General features: G+C 39.0%; 1 protein-coding gene across 4 annotated transcripts in view; it reads right to left on the bottom strand.

Moving 5' to 3' along the window:
• Window positions 1–20266, bottom strand: part of ST6GALNAC3 (ST6 N-acetylgalactosaminide alpha-2,6-sialyltransferase 3) — a 565989-nt gene that overhangs the window by 81151 nt on the left and 464572 nt on the right. For 2 of the 4 annotated variants that reach the window (XM_024734655.1, XM_024734656.1), the window contains exon 4: window positions 11742–11773. The exons of the other annotated variants lie outside the window; for them this stretch is intronic. In XM_024734655.1, the coding sequence (XP_024590423.1) occupies window positions 11742–11773 (32 nt within the window). The remainder of the gene's footprint in view (window positions 1–11741; window positions 11774–20266) is intronic. 4 annotated transcript variants of the gene reach the window in all.

Here is a 20266-nt window from a genome sequence, read left to right as displayed (position 1 = left end):
ACAGAGGCTTCAGCTCTGCCTGTTTTAAAATAAAGTGATGTTTCGCCACCCATCAGGGATGATGCTGGGAGAGCCTGCCCAGTGACCTCCTTATAATCCTGCATTTGTTCTCGCTGTACCATCCCCTTTACCACTATGTTAGTTCAAGCCCTACTTATCACATCTTAGGACTGTATCTACATTCTTGAGCTTGTTTCCTTATGTACAGTTTCAGTCTCTGACACCCTGTCTTCCACATTCACACTTAATAACCTGTCGTTTTTTCTTTGTAACAACTTTGTTGTGCTATAACTCACATATCATATTATTCATTCATTTAAAGTACACAGTTTGGTGAGTTTTAGTACATGCACTAAGTTTTGTACCAATTCCGACCTAATTTAGAACATTTTTATCAGCCGCCAAAGAAACCCTGCACCCATCAGCAATCATTCCTCATACCTGCCCCAGCCCTAGGAGACACTAATCAATCTCCTTTCTGTCTCTATAGATTTGCCTATTCTGAATATTTCGTATTAGTGGAGCGGACTCTCTTTAATTATACAATTATACAATATAATTATACAATACATGGCCTTTTTTGACTGACTTATTTAGCATAATGTTTACAATGTTCACCCATGTCGTAGCATTTATCTGTACTTTTTATTGCTTAATAATATTCTATATATATTGTATATTCTATAATATATTCTACAATATATAATATTCTATAATATTCTATTGTATAGCACATTTTTTAAATCCATTCATTACTTGACAGGCATTTGGGCTGTTTCCACTTTGGGGCCATTATGAACGTTGTTGCTGTGAATATTCACGTACAAGTTTTTGTGTGAATATAAGTTTTCATTATCTTAGAGTGAAGTAACTAGAACATGTACAACTGTATGTTTAACATTTTGAGAAACTATCAGATTGTTTTTCAGAGCAGCTGCACCATTTCACATCCCAGCAGCAATGTACGAGGGCTCCAGTTTCTCCATCTTTGCCAACTCTCATTATCTATCTTTTGATAATAGTTACCCAAGTGGTTAGAAAGTGGTATCTCATTGTGGGTTTGATTTGCATTTCTCTGATGTCTAATGATGTTGAATATCTTTTCATGTGCTCTTGACCATTCATATATTTTTTTGGAGAAATGTCTATTCAAATCTTTTGCCCATGTTTAAATTGGGTTATTTGTCTTTTTGTTATTGAGTTGTAATAATTCTTTACATAGTCTAGATACAAGTCCCTTATCAGATAAATAACTTGCAAATATTTTATCCCATTCTGTGGACGGTCTTTTCATTTTCTTGTCAGTGTCCTTTCAAGCACAAAAGTTTTTAATTTTGATGAAATCCAGTTTATCTGTTTTGCTGTTGTTTCTTATGCTTCTGGTGTCAGGTGTAAGAAACTATTGCCTAATCCAAGATCACAAAAATTTGCTCCTGTGTTATTTTCTAGGAGTTTTATAGTTCTGTTTACTCCATTTAAGTCAGTAGTCCACTTTGTTACTTTTTGTATATTGTATGAGGTAGGGTCCAACTCCATTCTTCTGTATGTGGATACATAGTGGTCCTAACACAGTTTGTTGAAAGGGTGCTCTTTACTACACATAAAGGTATGGATTCATTTCATTTCACACTCAAAATTCTTTAGTAGTTCCCTGTTGAGTATAGTTTGATTTCTAGACTTGGACTCCATGAACCAGAAAAGCAAAATAATTTTGGAAGACTTAGGTAAGGTTGCAAACTTTTTATTATTATTCGGGAGAGCAATAAGTAAAGCAAATAGTGTTTATATACTCTCTCTACATAATTTAACAAGAATGTATTTTACATGGATGCACACACCAGGAAAGAAAATAATCTCAGAAGTTAAGTATTTTAAGTAAATTTAGCTTTATTAAAAACTCAGCAGATTGCCCTTCTTTTTTTCATGTTCCTGTGTACTGGTGGAAATATTTATCACAGTCTGTCATTTGTGAAACGTCATGACTCCTCCTGCCTAAGAAGCTTCATTTCTTGTCATGTTCCTCCTACATACCTTATGATGATGCAGCCATACTGAAAAAACAGGACTTAGTTTCTTATCTTCTTTGCTTCTGGCTGGGAACGTCCCCACCCAATCCCATTCTCCAAAGGCAAGAAGCATACATATAAACTCTAACATATTATGAATGGTATAATAGTGATACAAAGGCCACACGAGTGCAAGAGTTAGTTTCCAGCTTATCTAATCTACATTTCTTGGGAAGGGAGTTAGCATAATTAATGCAAAAACCTAGTTAAATCTCAGTATCACTACTAACTATTGAAGAGACAACATTTCTTAGATTCAGATTTATTACCTGTAATTGGAGATAATCGTGTCTGTCCCACAGGGTTACTGTGAGGATCAAATGATTTAAAAAATGTAAGTTACCCAGTGCAAAAGCTAGATGCGTAGTAGTTGATCGGTAAATGTTATTTGCCTTCCTCTCAGTTCTATATTAGTGGTTTGCAACCCTGACTACACATAGAATCACCTGGGGAATTTGAAAAAACCCCTATCCCATCAACAAGCTAATCCTAAAATTCATATGAAAATTCAAGGGAATACTCTTGAAAAAGAGGAAACAAGGTTGGAGAACTCATACTTTTTGATTTCAAAATCTTCTCCATACAGCTATACTCAACCGATTTTTCGCACGAATGCCAAGATAATTCAATAGAGGAAAAATAGATTTTTTTCACAAATAGTACTTGGACAACTACATACCTACAGGAAAAAGAATAAAGTTGTTCACAGCATACACAAAAATTAACTAAAAATTGATCAGAGACCTAAGTGTAAGAGCTGAAACTATAAAACTCTTAAAAGACAGTACAGGAGGAAATATTCCTAACCTTGACTTAGGCTAAGCCTTCTTAGATATGATACCAAAGTGACAAAAAAAGAAATAGGTAAGTTGGACTTCATCAAAATTAAAAACTTTTGTGCTCGAAAAGTAGAAAGACTCCCGAAGAATGAGAGAAACTATTTCTAAATTATATATCTGATAAGGAACTTCTATCTAGAATATATAGAGAATTATTACAACTCTATAACAAAAAGATCAATAACAAATGGGCAAAAGATTTGAACAGATATGTCTTCAAAGAAGATATACAAATGGCCAAAAAGCATACGGAAAGTTGCCCAACATCATTAGGCATCAAGGAAATACAAAGCAAATCCACGATGAGATAGCACTTCATAACCACTTGGGTGACTATTACCAAAAGATAGATAATAATGAGAGTTGACGAAGTCGTAGAAACTGGAACTCTCATATGTTGTTGCTGGGGATGTAAAATGGTGCAGCTGCTCCGAAAAACAATCTGATGGTTTCTCAAAATGTTAAACATACAGTTAGCACGTGACCCAGCAATTCCAGTTCTAGGTATATATCAAAAGAATCAAAAACATATGTCACACAAAAACTTGTATATGAACGCTCATAGCAGCATTATTCATAAAAGCCAAAATAGTAAAAACAATCCAAATGTCTATTAACATAAATGAATAAATAAAATGTATAGGTATATACCCATATAATGGAATATTCTTCTGCCACAAAAAATAAAGTGCTGATACATACTGCAGCGTGGATAAACCTTGAACACATAATGCTAAAGAAAGAAGCCAGTCACAAAAGGCCTGTATGATTCCACTGATATGAATTATACAGAATAAGCAAATCTATACAGACAATAGATTAGTGGTTGCCTAGAACTGAGAGGGATTAGGGATATTGGGAGTGACTGCTAAGGGTACAGTTTCTCTTTGGGGGTGATAAAAATGTTCTAAAATTGATTGTGGTGATGGTTGCACAGCTCTATACTGAAAGCACTGAACTGTACACTTTAAATGGATGAATTATGTGGTGTGTGAATTATATATCTCAATAAACCTATAAAAATGCCCTACTCTCAGAGTTTCTGATTCAGTTATTCTGGCACCCTGGCCTTAAAAATATATAGATTCCTGGTAATTCTAATGTGCTCTTTATCAACTTCTTCCTTTAGTGTTCCTGACCCATCTACTCTAGAAAAATTCATTAAATCTGCCACTTGTGCTCCCTTCTTTACACCTGCTATTTTCTCACTCTTTCTCCAGTTGTTCAAGATCCTCACTCTGCCCTATCCCCAAATCAGAACTAATCAACGTGACTCACCTTCTTTGGATCTGATTCAAATGTCATCTCCGGGAGACCTTAAATGACCAGCCCCACTTTGCTTTGTGGTGTTCTCCACATTGATTTGTTCACATGCACTCGTTAGAATCACCAACATAGGTTTGCAAGTGGGAAGAAAGTTTTAAGGGAAGTAGTTGTCCACTCTACCCCCATCATTTTGGTCTTACAGCTGATACAAATGGGGTCCAGAGGAAACAGAATTCAATTCCAAGCATTTGCCTACTTTGCCTTTGTTGATATTTTTAAAAATTATCTCAAGCAATTCCTCTTGTATTTAACTGCCTGATTACATTACAATCCTCTTGAAGATATACAGTAACTTCATGTTGCGTGAACTTCCTGTGCCCGTTAACAATAAAATATACGTTTACCCTAATGAGCTGACATTTCTAGTGTCTTCCTGAATTCCCTTCTTAAATTATTCAAGGAAACTTTTACATTTAAGGGCATTAAGGCTATTTTATAAAAGGCAATAATCAACCACTCTGTTTCCATTACACCGAAGACAAAGAATTTAACCTGCCAAAGGGGACATTTAGGTAACCTTTGGTAAATTACTCAACTTGTCTGAACCTCAGTTTCTAACTGTAAGATGACAGAATACCAATTATGTATGTTTTTCGTGAGTACAAGTTAATGCTCTTTAATGTTTAGGGAGTGCTTAACTGTGGTATCCGCTCAGGCAATATTTGTTACTTTTATCGTCATAGTCATTACATAGTTGGAATTTATTTTTGCTTCAGAGCATTGAACGTGCTCTTCACGGGCCTGTTTGAGTTAATACAGTTCCTCAGATAACTTTTATCCAATAAGTATAAATGCTGATAAGACTATATGCAACAAATGTTCCCAATAATAATTTCCACCAGTCCCTGCATCAATCTGTATGTCTAAAGGAACTGGCGTTATTAACCAAGTAAACCTCCAGACTTCAGCCTTACGAGAAGGAAGAGCCTGTGTCCCCAGAGAGCACTGGCTCCATCAAGCACTAGCATTCTCCAAGGGTGGGCAGGGGTGTCCTCATTAGTTAAGTTCTTCCGCCAATTTTCACATTGAAGTTTTGTTTTGAAGCTGAGTAAAGCTGGCTTAATTGGGTTTTCCCCCCTGTAGCAGAAGTTTTGGGGGAAGGTGTATAACTTGAAAAGTCATTACATATCTTAACTGTAATCTGAGAAACTTAAAATTCACAGATGTACCTTATCTGTCAAATATGGTGACAGCTGGCAAATGCAGACCACAAAGGTGGAGATTTAGTACCCAACTGCATGAATTGTTGCTGCCTTCCTGTGTTTATCACTTCACAGTTAATCAAAGAGATAACTCCCAGGAGTTTGGTATCTTTCTCCCTATGTTCTATATGATGAGGCAGGAAAGAGAAAGGAATATTCTCTTTGTAACACATTTCCAATTGGAATAAGGCACTTGGTTCACAAAACCTGGAATGAAAAACTAACATTAAATGTTTTAATCAATTTCTGAAATCTTTTTTAAAGCCAACAGACCAGGACATCACATTATTGTTACTATTTGTGTACAGTTCTTTTGGTACAGTAACTTCTCAGTAATTGTATGAATATGTGCATATAATTAGGATAGATATTCAGAAACAGGATTGCTCAACAACCATCAAAATGATATTTCTACCCTGACCTGACATTTTACCACCAAGAGCAATTACACTGAAATAATTTTGTAATATGGAAGCTCTAATTATTGAACAGAATATAGTTTCTTTGCTGAGCATCAGAACTACAAAAGGTTTTACATGTATGTGAGTCTCAAAAATGATGCAATTACCCAAGATGAATAAAAACAGAGGAAAAACCAAAAGTGGAGCTAAGGGAATAAGAGCTGATGCATTCTTCACCACCATCCGTGCTACCCAGGGCAGCTTCTAGGAGGACAAGCCCTCCCAGTTCACAAGCAGGACCCAGTTACCTGGAGCAGTTAAGGGCCTGTTTCCTAAATGACTCTTAATACAGGCCTCAACAAGTTTTTAGCCAATGGCCAGCATGATTCACCTACTCAGCAAATAAGGTCATTATGGATCACGTTACCTCAGAAATCCTTGGCTGATAGGAAGTTCTTCTACCCCCTTATTTCATGGTCCAGAATAAGCAGAGCTAATACTTCCACCCTCTTCATCTCTCACTGTTCATACCTTTTCCTACTACACGTCTTACATATTTCATTTTAAAAATGTAGAAATGCAAAAAAGGGAAAGAAATAAAGAAATTATGAACTAAACACACAAAGATCTAAAAAGAAACTTATGTAAAGTAAAATAAAAATAATAATTGCTTAAAAACCTTAAGGTTTCTTGTCCTTTAGGAAATGACCCGGGGGTCTCTATGGAATTCTCTTGAACACCAATGTGTATTATTTTAAGAAGTAAAAGATGTTTCAACATTAGAAAATCTATTAATGCATTATATAATATTAACAAAGTAAAGGATAAAGAATCCATGATCAACTCAATAGATGCCAAAAAAGTATTTAATAAAATTTAACATTCATTTGTGTTTAACTCTTAGTAAATTAGAATAAAAGGGAACTTCCTAAGCTTGATAATTATCATCTATCAAAAATCTATAGCCAGGATCAAACTTAACAATGAAACTTAACAATGTCTCCATTAGAGGTAGAATAAGACAAGGATGCCTGCTATCACTACTTCTTTTTAATGCTGTTAGGAGGTCTCAGTCAATACAGTAAGAAAAGAAAAATAAAATGAGGTACATAATGGAAAGACAGAAACAAAACTGTATTTTTGTGTAAAAGATCAGTGTGTTTGTGTAAATAATCCACGAGAATCCACAGACCATTAGAATTAGTCATTGTTCAGCAAGGTGGCTAGATACAGGATCAAACTAAAAATAATAATAGGATTCCTACACAGCAGTAATAACTCATTCAAGAACAATAATATTAAGGAGTACCTCATTTACAATAACAACAAACTAAAACATAGCTAAGAAAAAATATAACAAATATGTGTTGATCTTTGTGGAATAAATTATAAAATTACTTTCCAATCGACATCAAAGAACTAAATAGACAGAGAGGTATACCAAGTTTATGGATAAGAAGGCTCAAATTAATCTATGTATAAATGCAACGACATTCGAATTTTCAACAGCCTTTTTCATGAGACATTATAAGCCAATCTTGAAATCCATTTGAAAGAGCACAAAAGGTCAATGATGGTTAAGACCATTTTAAAGAAGAAAAGGGCAGACATGGCTCAACCTATCTGATATCACAATTAGTAATAATAATAGTGATACTACAGCTAAAAATAATAGCAGCTGACTTTTACTGAGTATTTATTAAATGCCAGGCAAAACCTTTCATGTGTTATGAATTTGGTACAATTATTGTCACCATTTTACAGTTAAGAAAGAAATGAGGGCACAAAGAGATTAAGGAGCTCTCTCAAGGTACCAAGGCTAAGCAATGGCAGAGTTAGAATTTAAACCCAAGCAGGTCCTGAGCCCCTGCACCTAACCCTATGCAATAATGTCTCTAAAGCTATGGTGACATACACGGTGTCTTATTGACACAGGGATAGAAAAACAGCCACTGAAATATAATACTGAACCCAGAAAGTGACCCAGGCATAAATGGAAACTTGATATCAAGCAATGATCAAAAAGGAAGCATTCAATAATGCTGTTGAGACTGCTAGTTATCCATGTGGAAAAAATAAAAGAAAACTAGATCCCTTTATGTTACATAAAAATAATTCCACCTGGACTAACTGTGGGAAGCAAAAACTTGAACTTTTTTTAAAGAGAATATGGTATGATATCTTTAAGATTTTGGAGGTAAAGAAAAGAATTTTTTGCATAAGACATAGAAAGCCCAAACCACAAAGTCATAAGTTGGTATATTTTACTGTATTAAAGTTTAATACTTCTATTCACAAAGCAACACTGTAAACAACATGAGTAGTCAAGCAACAGTCTGGGAAAGAGACTTGTACTGTGTGTTAACAAAAAGGATTGCTATCCAGAATATATAAAGAACTTTACAGATCAGTAAGAAAAAAACAACAACTCCCTGTTCCCCTAAAAAGGGCAATGGATGTGAATAGGCAATTTTCATAAAAGGAAACCTGATTGGCTGACATACCTATTGAAAGGTCCTCAACCTTCCCCATTGGCAGGGAAATACACAGTAAAACAATGAGATACCATTTCACATCAATAGATTGACAAAAATCAGAATCTGATACCAAATGTTGAGTACAGAAGCAGTTTCTCTCATCCACTACAGAATTTTGGCAAAATCAAAGAAAATTGAAGAAATATACCTCCTTCACCCTGTAACTTTATTTCTGGATAAATACCTTAGAACAAGAAACTCTCACACGTGTGACAAAGAAATATGTAGAAGAAAGTTAATCATGGGTAGCATTATTTGTAATGGGAAAGGACTGTAAACAGTCAATCAAAATACCGAGAGAAAAAAGGATAACTAAGTTGTGGTATATTTATACAATGAAACAGTACCTACAAAAATAGGGCTAAATATCAATAACATGATAGTTCAAAAATATTGGAGAATAATACTTTTAATATTCATATAATTCATTATAGTTTTTATACAAAGTAGAATACTTATAGACAGCTGGGAAACATATACAATAATACACCATAGTTTTATATTGCTTATGGATATGTATACAGTCATAGTATAAAAGCATAGCCTGGTAAACCCAAATTCAGGATACTGCTTACCTCCAGTGAGAGAAAGGCAGGAGTAGCAGCAGGAGCATGGAGCCAGGGGAAGGGACACAGGGACTTCAGCTGTATTGGAAAGGTTTTTTGTCAAAACACAATAGCCTCCACTGACCACAAAGGCCTATGGCAAAATCTGCAAATCTGATAGAGCTGGGTAGTGGGTTGAATGTTCAGTATTCCATTTCATTTATATTTTACCTCTCTTTATATTTGAAATATTTTTAATAAATAAAAAGGAGCTATGTGGAAATCAAATTTTATAACCAGAATCATATTTTCCCAGGAGGTTGTGATTCCATGATAATTTCAGAGGTAGCTTCTCTTCTCTCTTCTTTTAGAAGCCAAGCAGCCCACGACTGAAGCAATATTTATTAACTGCCTGCCATTCATGAGGCACAGAGCAAGGTTCTGGCAATGCCGTGGTGAGAGATCCAGCTAGGGAATATAAATATATTCCAGTGGGATTACAACTGTACGTCTGCAAACCATGATCAATGCCATGAAGAGAGGAGCAGGGAACTATGACTGAATAACTGGGGCAGGCACATACTGTGGCAGGTCTGGCTGCCTAGAAGCTATTCACATCCCCCCTTCTCCCTTGCCTTCCTCTACGATCGAGGTTGGGAAGCTAATCATGATTTTCCAGACTCCCTTGCATCTGGCGCAGTTCTAACCAATTAGATATAGTTAGGAGCCTCTGGGGACAGGGACCTTTCCTGAATAAAAAAGCTAAGTCTCACAGGAAGAAAGCCTTTCTGCCCCCTTAGCTCCTCCATGCCTGCAGCAGGATGTGATGTTGGGCGTGGAACAGACATCTTGAGATGAATGAATATGGAAGTCATATATTCCAGGGGTAGAGCAAGAGGGACAGGCTCCTGGGCCCTTGATGACATGGCTGAGCCACGGTACCAGCCGTGGACTGTTTACTCCGAACTTCTTTTTAGCAGGTTATAAAGATCTGTTGGCTTGGGCCGCTTTTAATAAGATTTCCTCTTGCAGCCCAAATCATTCTAAACAGCTACCTTCGAGAAGATGTGACATTGAAGGTGAGAGGAGGGGACTGGGGGGGGAAGCGAACCCTGCAGAAAGCAGGACGGGGCAGGGGAGAGGGAGGGTAGACAAGGCCAGCAGAGGAGGGGACAGCACGTTTGAGGAACTCAGGGAAGCCCTCCCGACGCTGGAGCTTGATAAAGGAAGCAGTCTGCAGCTGGCTGGGAATCTGAATACTTGACTCTCTTTCTTAGGCTCCAAGCTAAGAACAGTACAGTCTATCTGTAAACAAAGGTGAATTCAATAGCACTCAGGTAGTTGCTATTTTTAGAGACTCCCCTCTATAAAACAAAGAATTAACCCCTGATCAATCTACTTGGGTTTTTGTGTTTGAATTTTTAAAAATGAAGTCCACCTAGTCCACCTAAATCCAGAGATTCAGCTTCCTCTACCCCCTCCTCCACTGCCTAGGCGGGGAAAAAAAAAATTAGCACCTCACCAGCCCCCTTGACATGAAGTAACTTGCAATGATAGGACTTAATCAGAGTCTAGCCAACAGTGTCTTAGGCATTTCCCACGCTACAAAGGTTTCTGTTTTGTTCTGTATTTATCTGAATGGGAAGAGGCAACTTCATTGTTGAAGAGAGTCTGATTTGAACAGCACAACAAAAATCGAGTTGCTTTAATCCTGTCCTCACTGGGCATTATGGAAAGGGTTGGCTTATTTTCTAATGTGCTTCCTATTGGCCTATTTCCTGGATCGTATACTTTTATGGCAAATGAAGGTTATTTTATAAGATAGTATTTACTGATCACCTGAGTAGGCAGAGTGCCAGTCCAGGCAAGAAGCCCATGGCTTGGAAGAAAAATGTCCATTTTCATCTGAAAAGTCTTAATCTGATGGGTATTCTGCGAATTTCCACTCGGCTATTTTCGAATAGACCTGGATATTTATCATTAGTTTCTGGATCTCTCCCTCCTCTCTCCCTCAGCTTTCTGCAGCGAAACTCTAGCTCTCTCATCTTTTTACTCTTTCATCTGCATCCTCTCCTCAGGCTCCTGAATTCATTCCCCTTGTTGCTATTCTCTGCACTTCTTCCAAATTGCCTGAGCTTCCCTAGGAACGAGGTGGTGGGAACACAGCACGAGGGGCCAGGTGCTACTCAGCTAGAACTGGCCACAGAGGAACTGTTACTCCACGCCCTTCTGCACAGGCGGCCTCAACCTGGACTTCCCTTTTATCCTGCCGGACGGCCTGGCTGGCCTGAATTTAATTTGCAGACCACTGTATCCCCTGGGCCTACTTCCGGAGAACAGCTCTGTGTTTGGATTCTCCTCCCCCAGGTGTATTCACTGCCTTGCCTTTTTCAAATGCTCACAAAGTCATTACTCCCAGCCTACATACCTCAAGTCTCAAAGGTCGTTTGCATTTTATTTCTGTTGCCTGAGCTGCTCGCTCTACTTTCCAAATTGGAACCATTAGTGAATTCCAAAACCAAGCAGCCTCTTCCCTCTTTCCATCCAGGTCATAAGAACACTTAAATAAGACTCGGACCCACAGTTGTGCCAACAGCAGAGCTGGCGGCACATCTTCATCCTCCTTCAGCAGGGACCCCACCTCCACCAGCATCACTCAGAGCCTTCTCGGTTTACAGTAGTTTTTCAGCCAGTTTTAAACCCACACACTCAACCTTCCAAACATTTATTGGGAATTATGCTAGGTGCTGTGAGAGATTCCAAATCATGTAAGACACAATTATTGCTCTTCAAGAGGCTTCTAGATTCACAGAGTACAGGTATACCTTGGAGATGTTGCAGGTTTACTTCCAGACCCCTGCAACAAAGTGAATAGCACAATATAGCGAGTCGCACAGATTGTTTTAGTATCCCAGTGCATATAAAAATTATGTTTACACCATGCTGTAATTAATTAAGCGTGCAATAGCATTATGTCTCAAAAACAATGTACATAATATATTGGCTAAAACATACTTTATTGCTAAAAAAAATGCTAACCATCATCTGAGCCTTCAGTGAGCTGTAATCTTTTTGCTAGTGGAGGGTCTTGCCTCCATGGTGATGGCTGCTGACTGATCAGGGTGGTAATTGCTGAGGCTGGGGTGGCCCTGGCAGTTTCTTAAGATAAGAGAACAAAGAAGTTTGCTGTGTCGCCTGACTCTTCCTTTCACAAACGATTTCTTTGCAGCATGCGATGCTATTTGATAGCACTTTACCCGCAGTAGAGCTTTCAAAATTGGAGTCAATCCTCTCAAACTCTACTTTATCAACTGAGTTTATGTAATAGTCTAAATCCTTTGTTGTCATTTCAACATTGATTAAGTTCGCCTTCTATTATGGGTGTGTCCCCCAAACAGTTACAGTAGTAACATCAAAGATCACTGATCACAGATCACCGTAACAAATATAATAACAAAAAAGTTTGAAATATTGTGAGAATTACCAAAATGTGACACAGAGACAGGAAGTGAGCAAAGCGCTTTTGGAAAAATGGTGCTGATAGATTTGCTTGATGCCGGGTTGCCACAAAACTTCAATTTATAAAAAAAATGTAATAAAGGGAAGTGCAATGAGTATGCTTTTATATACATTCATCAACTTTTAATAAGCACCTTAAGCGTGCCAAGCATTATTAGGTGCTGAGGTTTCAAACAGGAAAAGTACAGGGTCTCAGTGAGTTTCCATCGTAACAGATAACGGCATATAATTATAATCCAATGCGAAAACAATAACGAAATGTACTCCTGGGATGTCATTCTCTCAGCCTTGGTTTCTTCACCTGTGAAATGGCACCATTCTTCCAAGTTGTAGTTAGGGTTTGCATAATATGAAGTAGGGACAACACTTAGTATGACGCATTACACCAAGTCTTTAGAATGTTAGTATTGATAATATCAGTTGCAAGTATAATAATAGAGTAATAGTATAGATAGTAGTAGCATTGTTAGTAGTACTATTATCTCCCACATTCAATCTGATTGATCAAGCCGTCTGGAACACTGTGATAGGATCGTTCAGAAACATTTACTAGGTCCACTAGAAAAGAATACTGCGATGGACGCCGGTACTATGATGCGCAGAAGGGGGGGGGAAAGCCATGCAGGTGTTAAGTGGTGCTGATGCACACAAATAACCATGCTACACTTGCGATGTAGTCCTCCGACTTAGGAATGCCACAGAGTGCATAGGAGGGAACTGGCTTTGCGTCTCAGGGTAGGGAGAAATTGATGTCATGTCGTAGGGTCTTGTGTCACTCTGTGAGTTTCAATCCTGTATTACTCTGAATCAGAAACCCCAGATGTGTTTTTAAGGCTGGACAGACTAAGAGGTCAGGCGAAGCTGGCTGTGGATATGACCTTCTGCTACCAAGATGAGGTCATTCCTGCTCAGGCAGTTGCAGAAACTCTAGGGCAGTGATTTGCAACTGCTGCTTCATGACGAAGCATGACTGATCTGCAGCAAAATGAGAATGATAACAACAATGGCGAGAGGAGTTCATGCAACTAAGTGTCCATAATTTAAAGGACTGGTATTGTGTTCCTTCTATTTTGTGGGTGTTAAAAAGTCATCCCTTTCATAGGAGGAAAGATGCTCTGAAGACTTCCCCTCCTGTATTGGGCCTCGACAGGCTCAACGTTCCATAATACTTATTTCTGTGAAACCTTATCTAGTCCCATGACTTTAATACCATCGATATGCTGATATCTCCTAAATGTATATCTAGTAGCAGAATACTCCTCCAAGCTTCTGATTCATGTATCTGCCTGCAATGGATATCTCACAGGCACCTTAAACTCACGAGCCCAAAAAGGGATGCTCAAGTCTCCCTTCCTGCCTCAACCTCTTCCTCTCTTGGTCTTTCTGCCTCAGTAAATGGTACGTTAAATGGCAAGTTGTTCAAACAGGAATATAAGAGAAATCCTTGATACCTCTCTCCTCCTCCCACCACCCCCTCATCTATCAGTATGTCTCAGCAATTCTAGTTTCAAAATATTCTTCAAATCCAACTACTCACCATCACCATAGCCATCACACTAGTTACATCTGTGCCACTGAAATTTCGTCCCAACTGATCTCACTCCTTCCACTCGTGTTTCCCTCCAATCCATTCTCCAATAGCATCCAGAGGCATCTTTTAAGAACATAAATCCTGCTTCAAAATCTTTAATTGTTTTCTATTACTCTTAGCATAAAGTTCAAATTTCGCATCATGGCCTACATAGTCTGAGACCTGTTAAGTCCAAGCATCAGTTTTAAAGAGGAAGAGTTCCCTGACCCTCACTGTCCATATAAAATTAATGTGTTACATGCTGTCAGAAAACCACGTTTATTTCCTTAATAGCACCTTTATCACTGTGAATTTTATATACATTAGTGTAAGTGATTAAAAACTATCTCCCCCACCAGACTTTATGATACTTGAGGGCATAGATTATGTCTAGCTTGGCTTTTTGTTGCATTCCCAGGGCATACTCTAGTAGCTGCCAATAGTATGTGCTCAATAAATGCTCACGAATGAGTGGGAAGGAAGAAAAAATGTAAACATCTTTACTTGGTAAAATTAAAAAGTTACCACCCTTCATAGGACTCTAATTAAGAATATTTTTTTTTCCTGGTCTCTGAAATTCAAAGATCTGAGAAATACTGCTCTGTGGTTGAAAAAGATAAATCAGTTTGCACCTCTGGATGTAACGGTCTATGCGAGTGGCTTTTGAAAGCTTGTGGGAGGTACTAGTAGGGACCAGCCAATGCTGGGCTGGTTCTCTGCTCTTTTGGATGGAGCAATTTCTTTGGTCTAATTCTAGCTCTAGAACTCTGGGCATGGCCTCTAGAACTCTTAAGTAAATGCTAAAGGAGTAAAGAAAATATGGTACCCATCCCAAGGTTAAGCTCTGCATATATTAGAAAAAAATTATTTGCAAATTTTATCTGACATGCTGATAAAGTCTAAAGATAGAAAAATTTATTTACGGTAGAACCTTGTCCATATACCAATTGGCTCTACGGTATCTCAAATCATAATATGCGGACTATAAATTAGAAAAGCAAGATTCTAAGCCAAGCAATCAGGTTTATATTCCCAGTGGCAGCCCGTGTTATAGCACTTGGATTGTTCTATCAAATAATTTATTGAGATCCAGATGTTCCAGTTTCCAATCTTCCCTGAGTGAGTGGTTGTGAGGTACTCCCGTCCAAAAACAAGGCCATTGGTACTTAACTATAGGCTCCCACACTTGTCAAATGATCTCCAAAGAATATAAAATTGCTTGTCATCTCTGTTAAAATTACATATGAGTGAGATATTGGCTATCTGTGTTGTAATTAAAAACTCAATTACAAGAAATTCTGAAATCATTATCAACTTTTTCAGGCATGAATCATCTTATCAAAAAGCAAGCTATTTATAGCTTAGGCTTTTCCCAGCATTCATAAGATGGCTGAATAGGCCCAAGGAAAGGATGAGATCTGGACCAAGGTGGAAGCATACTAAAGGAGGGCAGAAGCAAGATGCAGACAGTGACACTACCTGTCAGGTAGCAATTCCTCTCCTTCTAGCACTAGTGTGTATAACTGCAATTCTCTAATTAGATTGTGTCATTTCATTAACATTGAGGAGCACTGTCCCTAATGAATCTCTCTTTAAAATGAGAAAACGGGAGGTAGCTTATCATCACAGCTCTCATTTATACTGTGCCTATCTACTAGATGAATATTATTGGAAAAATTAATTGCATTATAGTGGGTGCCACTGAATGTAAGCACATTTGGTTCTTAGGAAGTGATTACCCTAAATGGTCGATCATGTTAATTGACTACAGAAAGTAGGCATCGGTGATGAGAGCAAAGCAAGTATGTGTGCACATCTGAAAAGGAAACTCACCATTTTATAGCCATATAGTGGAGACTGGATGAGAAAGCAGCCTTTGCCTGGAGATAGTTAGACCAGGCAGTTTCTTAAATCAAAGCATGAACTATTAATGGTAATAATTCAATAGCAGTCTCCATTTATTGAGAACTTACTGTGTACTGGCAATGAGAAGAAGCCCTTTAAGTTCATGATCATACTTAGTCCCCACAACTCTATGAGAGGTGTGTCATAGGTTGTAAGTGGTAATCAGGAAGCAAATCAGTTTGACTCTAAAACCAGTACCCCTAACCATAAAGGTGTACATTTTAGATACAGACTCCGTAGAGATCAGAGCCTCTGGGGTGTTTTTATTATTAGCCCAGCCATCCTATCAGCCTGGGCTTAGCCAGTACATCTGGGATTAAGGTATCTAGGTATGATACTGAGCCCAAGGAGCTGCTGTGGGTACTTTTTCCTTCTAGTCATTTGGAGATCGTTTGGACATAATGGAAAACACTATTGTTTTTAAAGAAGAAAATGGCTTAGGCTTTGCTTTTGTGATCGTAACACTAACCAGCAAACAGCAGTAAAGCCTGAGTTTTAAAAAGTAGCACCGATTCAAATTTTCCTGACTTTCTATTAAGACAGAAGGGGTAAGCAGTACTCGTAATCTGTAGCTTAAGACTTCTAATGAATGGAGGTAACGCATATTGGAATATGCCATGTCAGAAGTAGCAGCAACCTTTCCTTACAGAGCTGCCCGTGGCATACCTGACAATGGGGACACCTCAAATAATCTTCACTGTCCTATTATTCCAACCGTGTGACCTTCATACCACGCGCTTCACTTTCTGAAAAAGTGAAGACTTATGTGTGAATAGAACAGAGGGCACATATTGATGGAATGTGGGAAGAAAGGCTGAGAGGGTGGGTCTAATAGGGCAGGGCCCCTGAAAGCCCGAGTGCCCATCTATAGGGCAGATGCTTCTGGGAAGGCTGGCACAGTTGACTGGGTATCAGATATTTACATCTTTGAAGGAGGTAGTTTGTAATTTACTTAAATGCAGATAATCAATGGATTTGTTTGTTGTTTTTTTTTTTTTTTGCGGTACACGGGCCTCTCACTGTCGTGGCCTCTCCCGTTGCGGAGCACAGGCTCCGGACGCGCAGGCTCAGCGGCCATGGCTCATGGGCCCAGCCGCTCCGCGGCATGTGGGATCCTCCTGGACCGGGGCACGAACCCGTGTCCCCTGCATCAGCAGGCGGACTCTCAACCACTGCGCCACCAGGGAAGCCCTCAATGGATATTTTAAAGGGAAACCAGTGTGGGGTGAGGGGGAGTGGCTGGGGGGTAATCCAGCACTGCTGGAGAAAAACTTGTGCATGGAGGTGGGAGAGGAGCAGCAAGAGAACTGAAGCTGCTCAGGGGAAAAGCTTTAATGGCTGCTGGGAGAGCAGCCCTGAAAAGGATGATGAAGGACTTCCGAAGATGATTTCACTTGCTAAATCAGTGTGTTTGGGCCTTAGGAGAATGAGTAAATACTAATGACCTTGTCCTGAAGCCATGAAGCACGACTGACCTCCCTCCTCCACTCCCCGATCACCCACTCTCTTCCTTCTACCCATCCTTCCAGCCTTGGAGGTTTAAGAGTTTAAGTCCTTCTGGCATAGAGACAACCTTTCCTGTGGATCCCATCCCCTCCACACCTCCCACTTCCTTTGGGAACATGCTACACCATTTTTTCCTGTTTTCTGATATATTTCTACCTTTCCCGTTATTGGTTCCTTCTCTTCAGCCTCCGACCTTAACTTAAACTTCTACGCTCCTAAAATAACCTGCTCCTGCCCCTGCATTTCCTCTCACAGCCAATCTATCCCTCTCCACCCTCCCATCCAAAATTCTCTGCAGAGAAAGACCTGTGCTCATTCTCCCCACATTTATTCCGCAGTTGACTGTAGCTGATTGCCACCCCTGCGGTGAGACTGCTTTGATACAGTCACCTAAAGTCACAGTTTCCTAAATTTAAAGGATTCTTTTTAAGTCCTTATACTGGCTTTTATTGCTTTGGTTTCCCTTTGGATCCCACCACGTTCCTGATCCTCTGTCCCTCTGGTTTCTGTGCTATGACACTGTATCAGGTGCCTTCGCACCATCTCACTGTCCCCTCTAGGGTTTCTTGGCTTTCTCTTTGGCCCACTCTTTAAGCACTGGCCTTCCCAGGTTTCTGCCCTCGCTTCTCTTCTCTGAGGGTTTTAACCACCACTTAAATGCTCATGACTTACAAACCTGAATTGCCTACTCAGATCTGCAGTTCACAATTCAGGGCCATATATCCAACTGCCTCCTGGACACTTTCACTCAAATGTCTTATAGCAACCTTGAGATAAACATGACAAAAAATGAACATATATCTTATGCCCTATACCTGACTCTCCTTCAGTATTCCGTACGTAAACTGAACTACAAATCACCCAGCCTGTCAGACTCTAAGCTTGAGGGTCATCCTCACCAACTCTCATAAAATTAATCACCATACGTTGCCTTTCTTCACTATTTTTCAGATTTGCCCTCCTTGTTCTATCTGAGAGCTTAAGTTCCCACTCTCACCGTCTTTCACCTGAACTACAGTAATATCCTCCTCACTGCTCTCCCTGACCCTCAAATCCGCCTCCAATCCTCTCCCAGAGTGACCGCGTTGTGCCGTGGCTTCATTGGGTTTCTGTCAACAATGGGGTAAATCTGAACCTCTAACACAGTATACAGGCCTGCTGTGATCTGACCTCTCAAAGACACGTTTTGTTATTCTCTGCTTGATATTTTAAGCTCTAGTCATATTGATCCCCTTACTGACTCAGAATATACTGCACTAATTTTTACCCCAAGGCTATATTCATGTCCTCTCCTCCTGGGACTCCCTTCCTCTCCTCTCCCTAACTTCCTCTGGCTCCCTGACTCTAAAAACTTAGGGATCCCTTACTATCCCTTTCTATGCTCGCAAGCACCTGGCACATATCCATCATTTCCACAATACACTGACATTCTCTGTTTCTCCAACCTAATTATAAATCCTTAAGGGCAAAATCAGTGTTATTATTTCTCTGAATCCTCAGTGCCTAAAGCACTTCCTGGTACATGGTAGGCACTCTTCTGATTTTCACTTAATGCAGCAATAACAGAAACAAATATGTGTATAGGACTTTAGATTTTTCAGAGCATCTTCCAACGTATTATATCTCATTGAATTTACATGGCAATCCTTCTTGGCTATTCAAAGTGTATATTTTACTTCAGTTTATTCCATATGGAAATAAATGGCAGCTGTAGCTGAGAACTACCTTAGAAACACAACACAGAAAGATGTTATTAGAACACAGTCCATCTTTATTTTAATAGGAAGCGATGGTACGCCTCCAAATAAAGTTCATGAGTAAAAGAAAAGAAAAACAGAAACAGAAGCAAAACCACGAGGTGTTTTTTTTAAAAATCCCCATTCCCCATTCGCAGGTAAGTCTTACAGTTTACTCCAGTGTTTCTGATCTCTAAAACAAATGATTCAAAGTCATTTTCCTGTGCTGTTGTTGGTAATTGAACATTTTACCTACTTATTTCTCCAACCTTTTAATTAGAGGTTGTACTTCTTTTTTGGTCCAAAAATTTCTAGCCCTTATGGAGTCCCCAGTTCTCATTTTCTATTTTTACCTGATTTTTTTTTTAACTTTTAATATTCACAAATTGGATTTTGTATGTAAAAGCATTAAACTGAAATGCTGTTTGAGACTTCATTTGCCCAATAGAACAGTAGAATAAAAGAGTTATCAAATGTTACTTTTGCTCATGAAGCAAATATAGTTAGGTTATAATACCTGTAGCCCATTACCAACACCATTTAGTGTTTTTTTTCTTTAAGACAAATAGCTTTACCTCTGACCTAGAGAAAAAGAAGCCATCTAGCAACAAAGAAGCTCATGATTTAAATGCTGTTCAGAATTTTAAGAATGGTTTGTTCAATATTTGAATTCACTTCTTTAAAGATAAGAGAAAGCCAATTAGATTATTTAGTTACTGCTTCCCTACTAAAGGGAAAAATATCATCTGCATAAAGTATTAATATATTCATATTCTGTTCCATTTCTAACTGACTACTCTATAGAGGAAACAGTTGTTTTTGATAGATACCAAATATAGAACTCAAGATTCTTGTCCCAACATTTTTATTAGCTGCTGCATGATCCTGAAGGACAATATTCTTTTGCTTTACTTCAAAAAAGAACCTGCCTGGGCTTCCCTGGTGGTGCAGTGGTTGAGAGTCCGCCTGCCGATGCAGGGGACACGGGTTCGCGCCCCGGTCCGGGAAGCTCTCACATGCCGTGGAGCGGCTGGGTCCGTGGGCCATGGCCGCTGAGCCTGTGCTCCGCAACGGGAGAGGCCACAACAGTGAGAAGCCCGCATATCGCAAAAAA

This window comes from Neophocaena asiaeorientalis, unplaced genomic scaffold (assembly GCF_003031525.2).
Source record: "Neophocaena asiaeorientalis asiaeorientalis breed wild unplaced genomic scaffold, Neophocaena_asiaeorientalis_V1.1 scaffold15, whole genome shotgun sequence".
In the NCBI taxonomy this organism is placed as follows: Eukaryota; Metazoa; Chordata; class Mammalia; order Artiodactyla; family Phocoenidae; genus Neophocaena; species Neophocaena asiaeorientalis.
The sequence above is the reverse complement of the archived record's forward strand: the minus strand, read 5'-3'. Positions and strand labels throughout refer to the sequence as shown.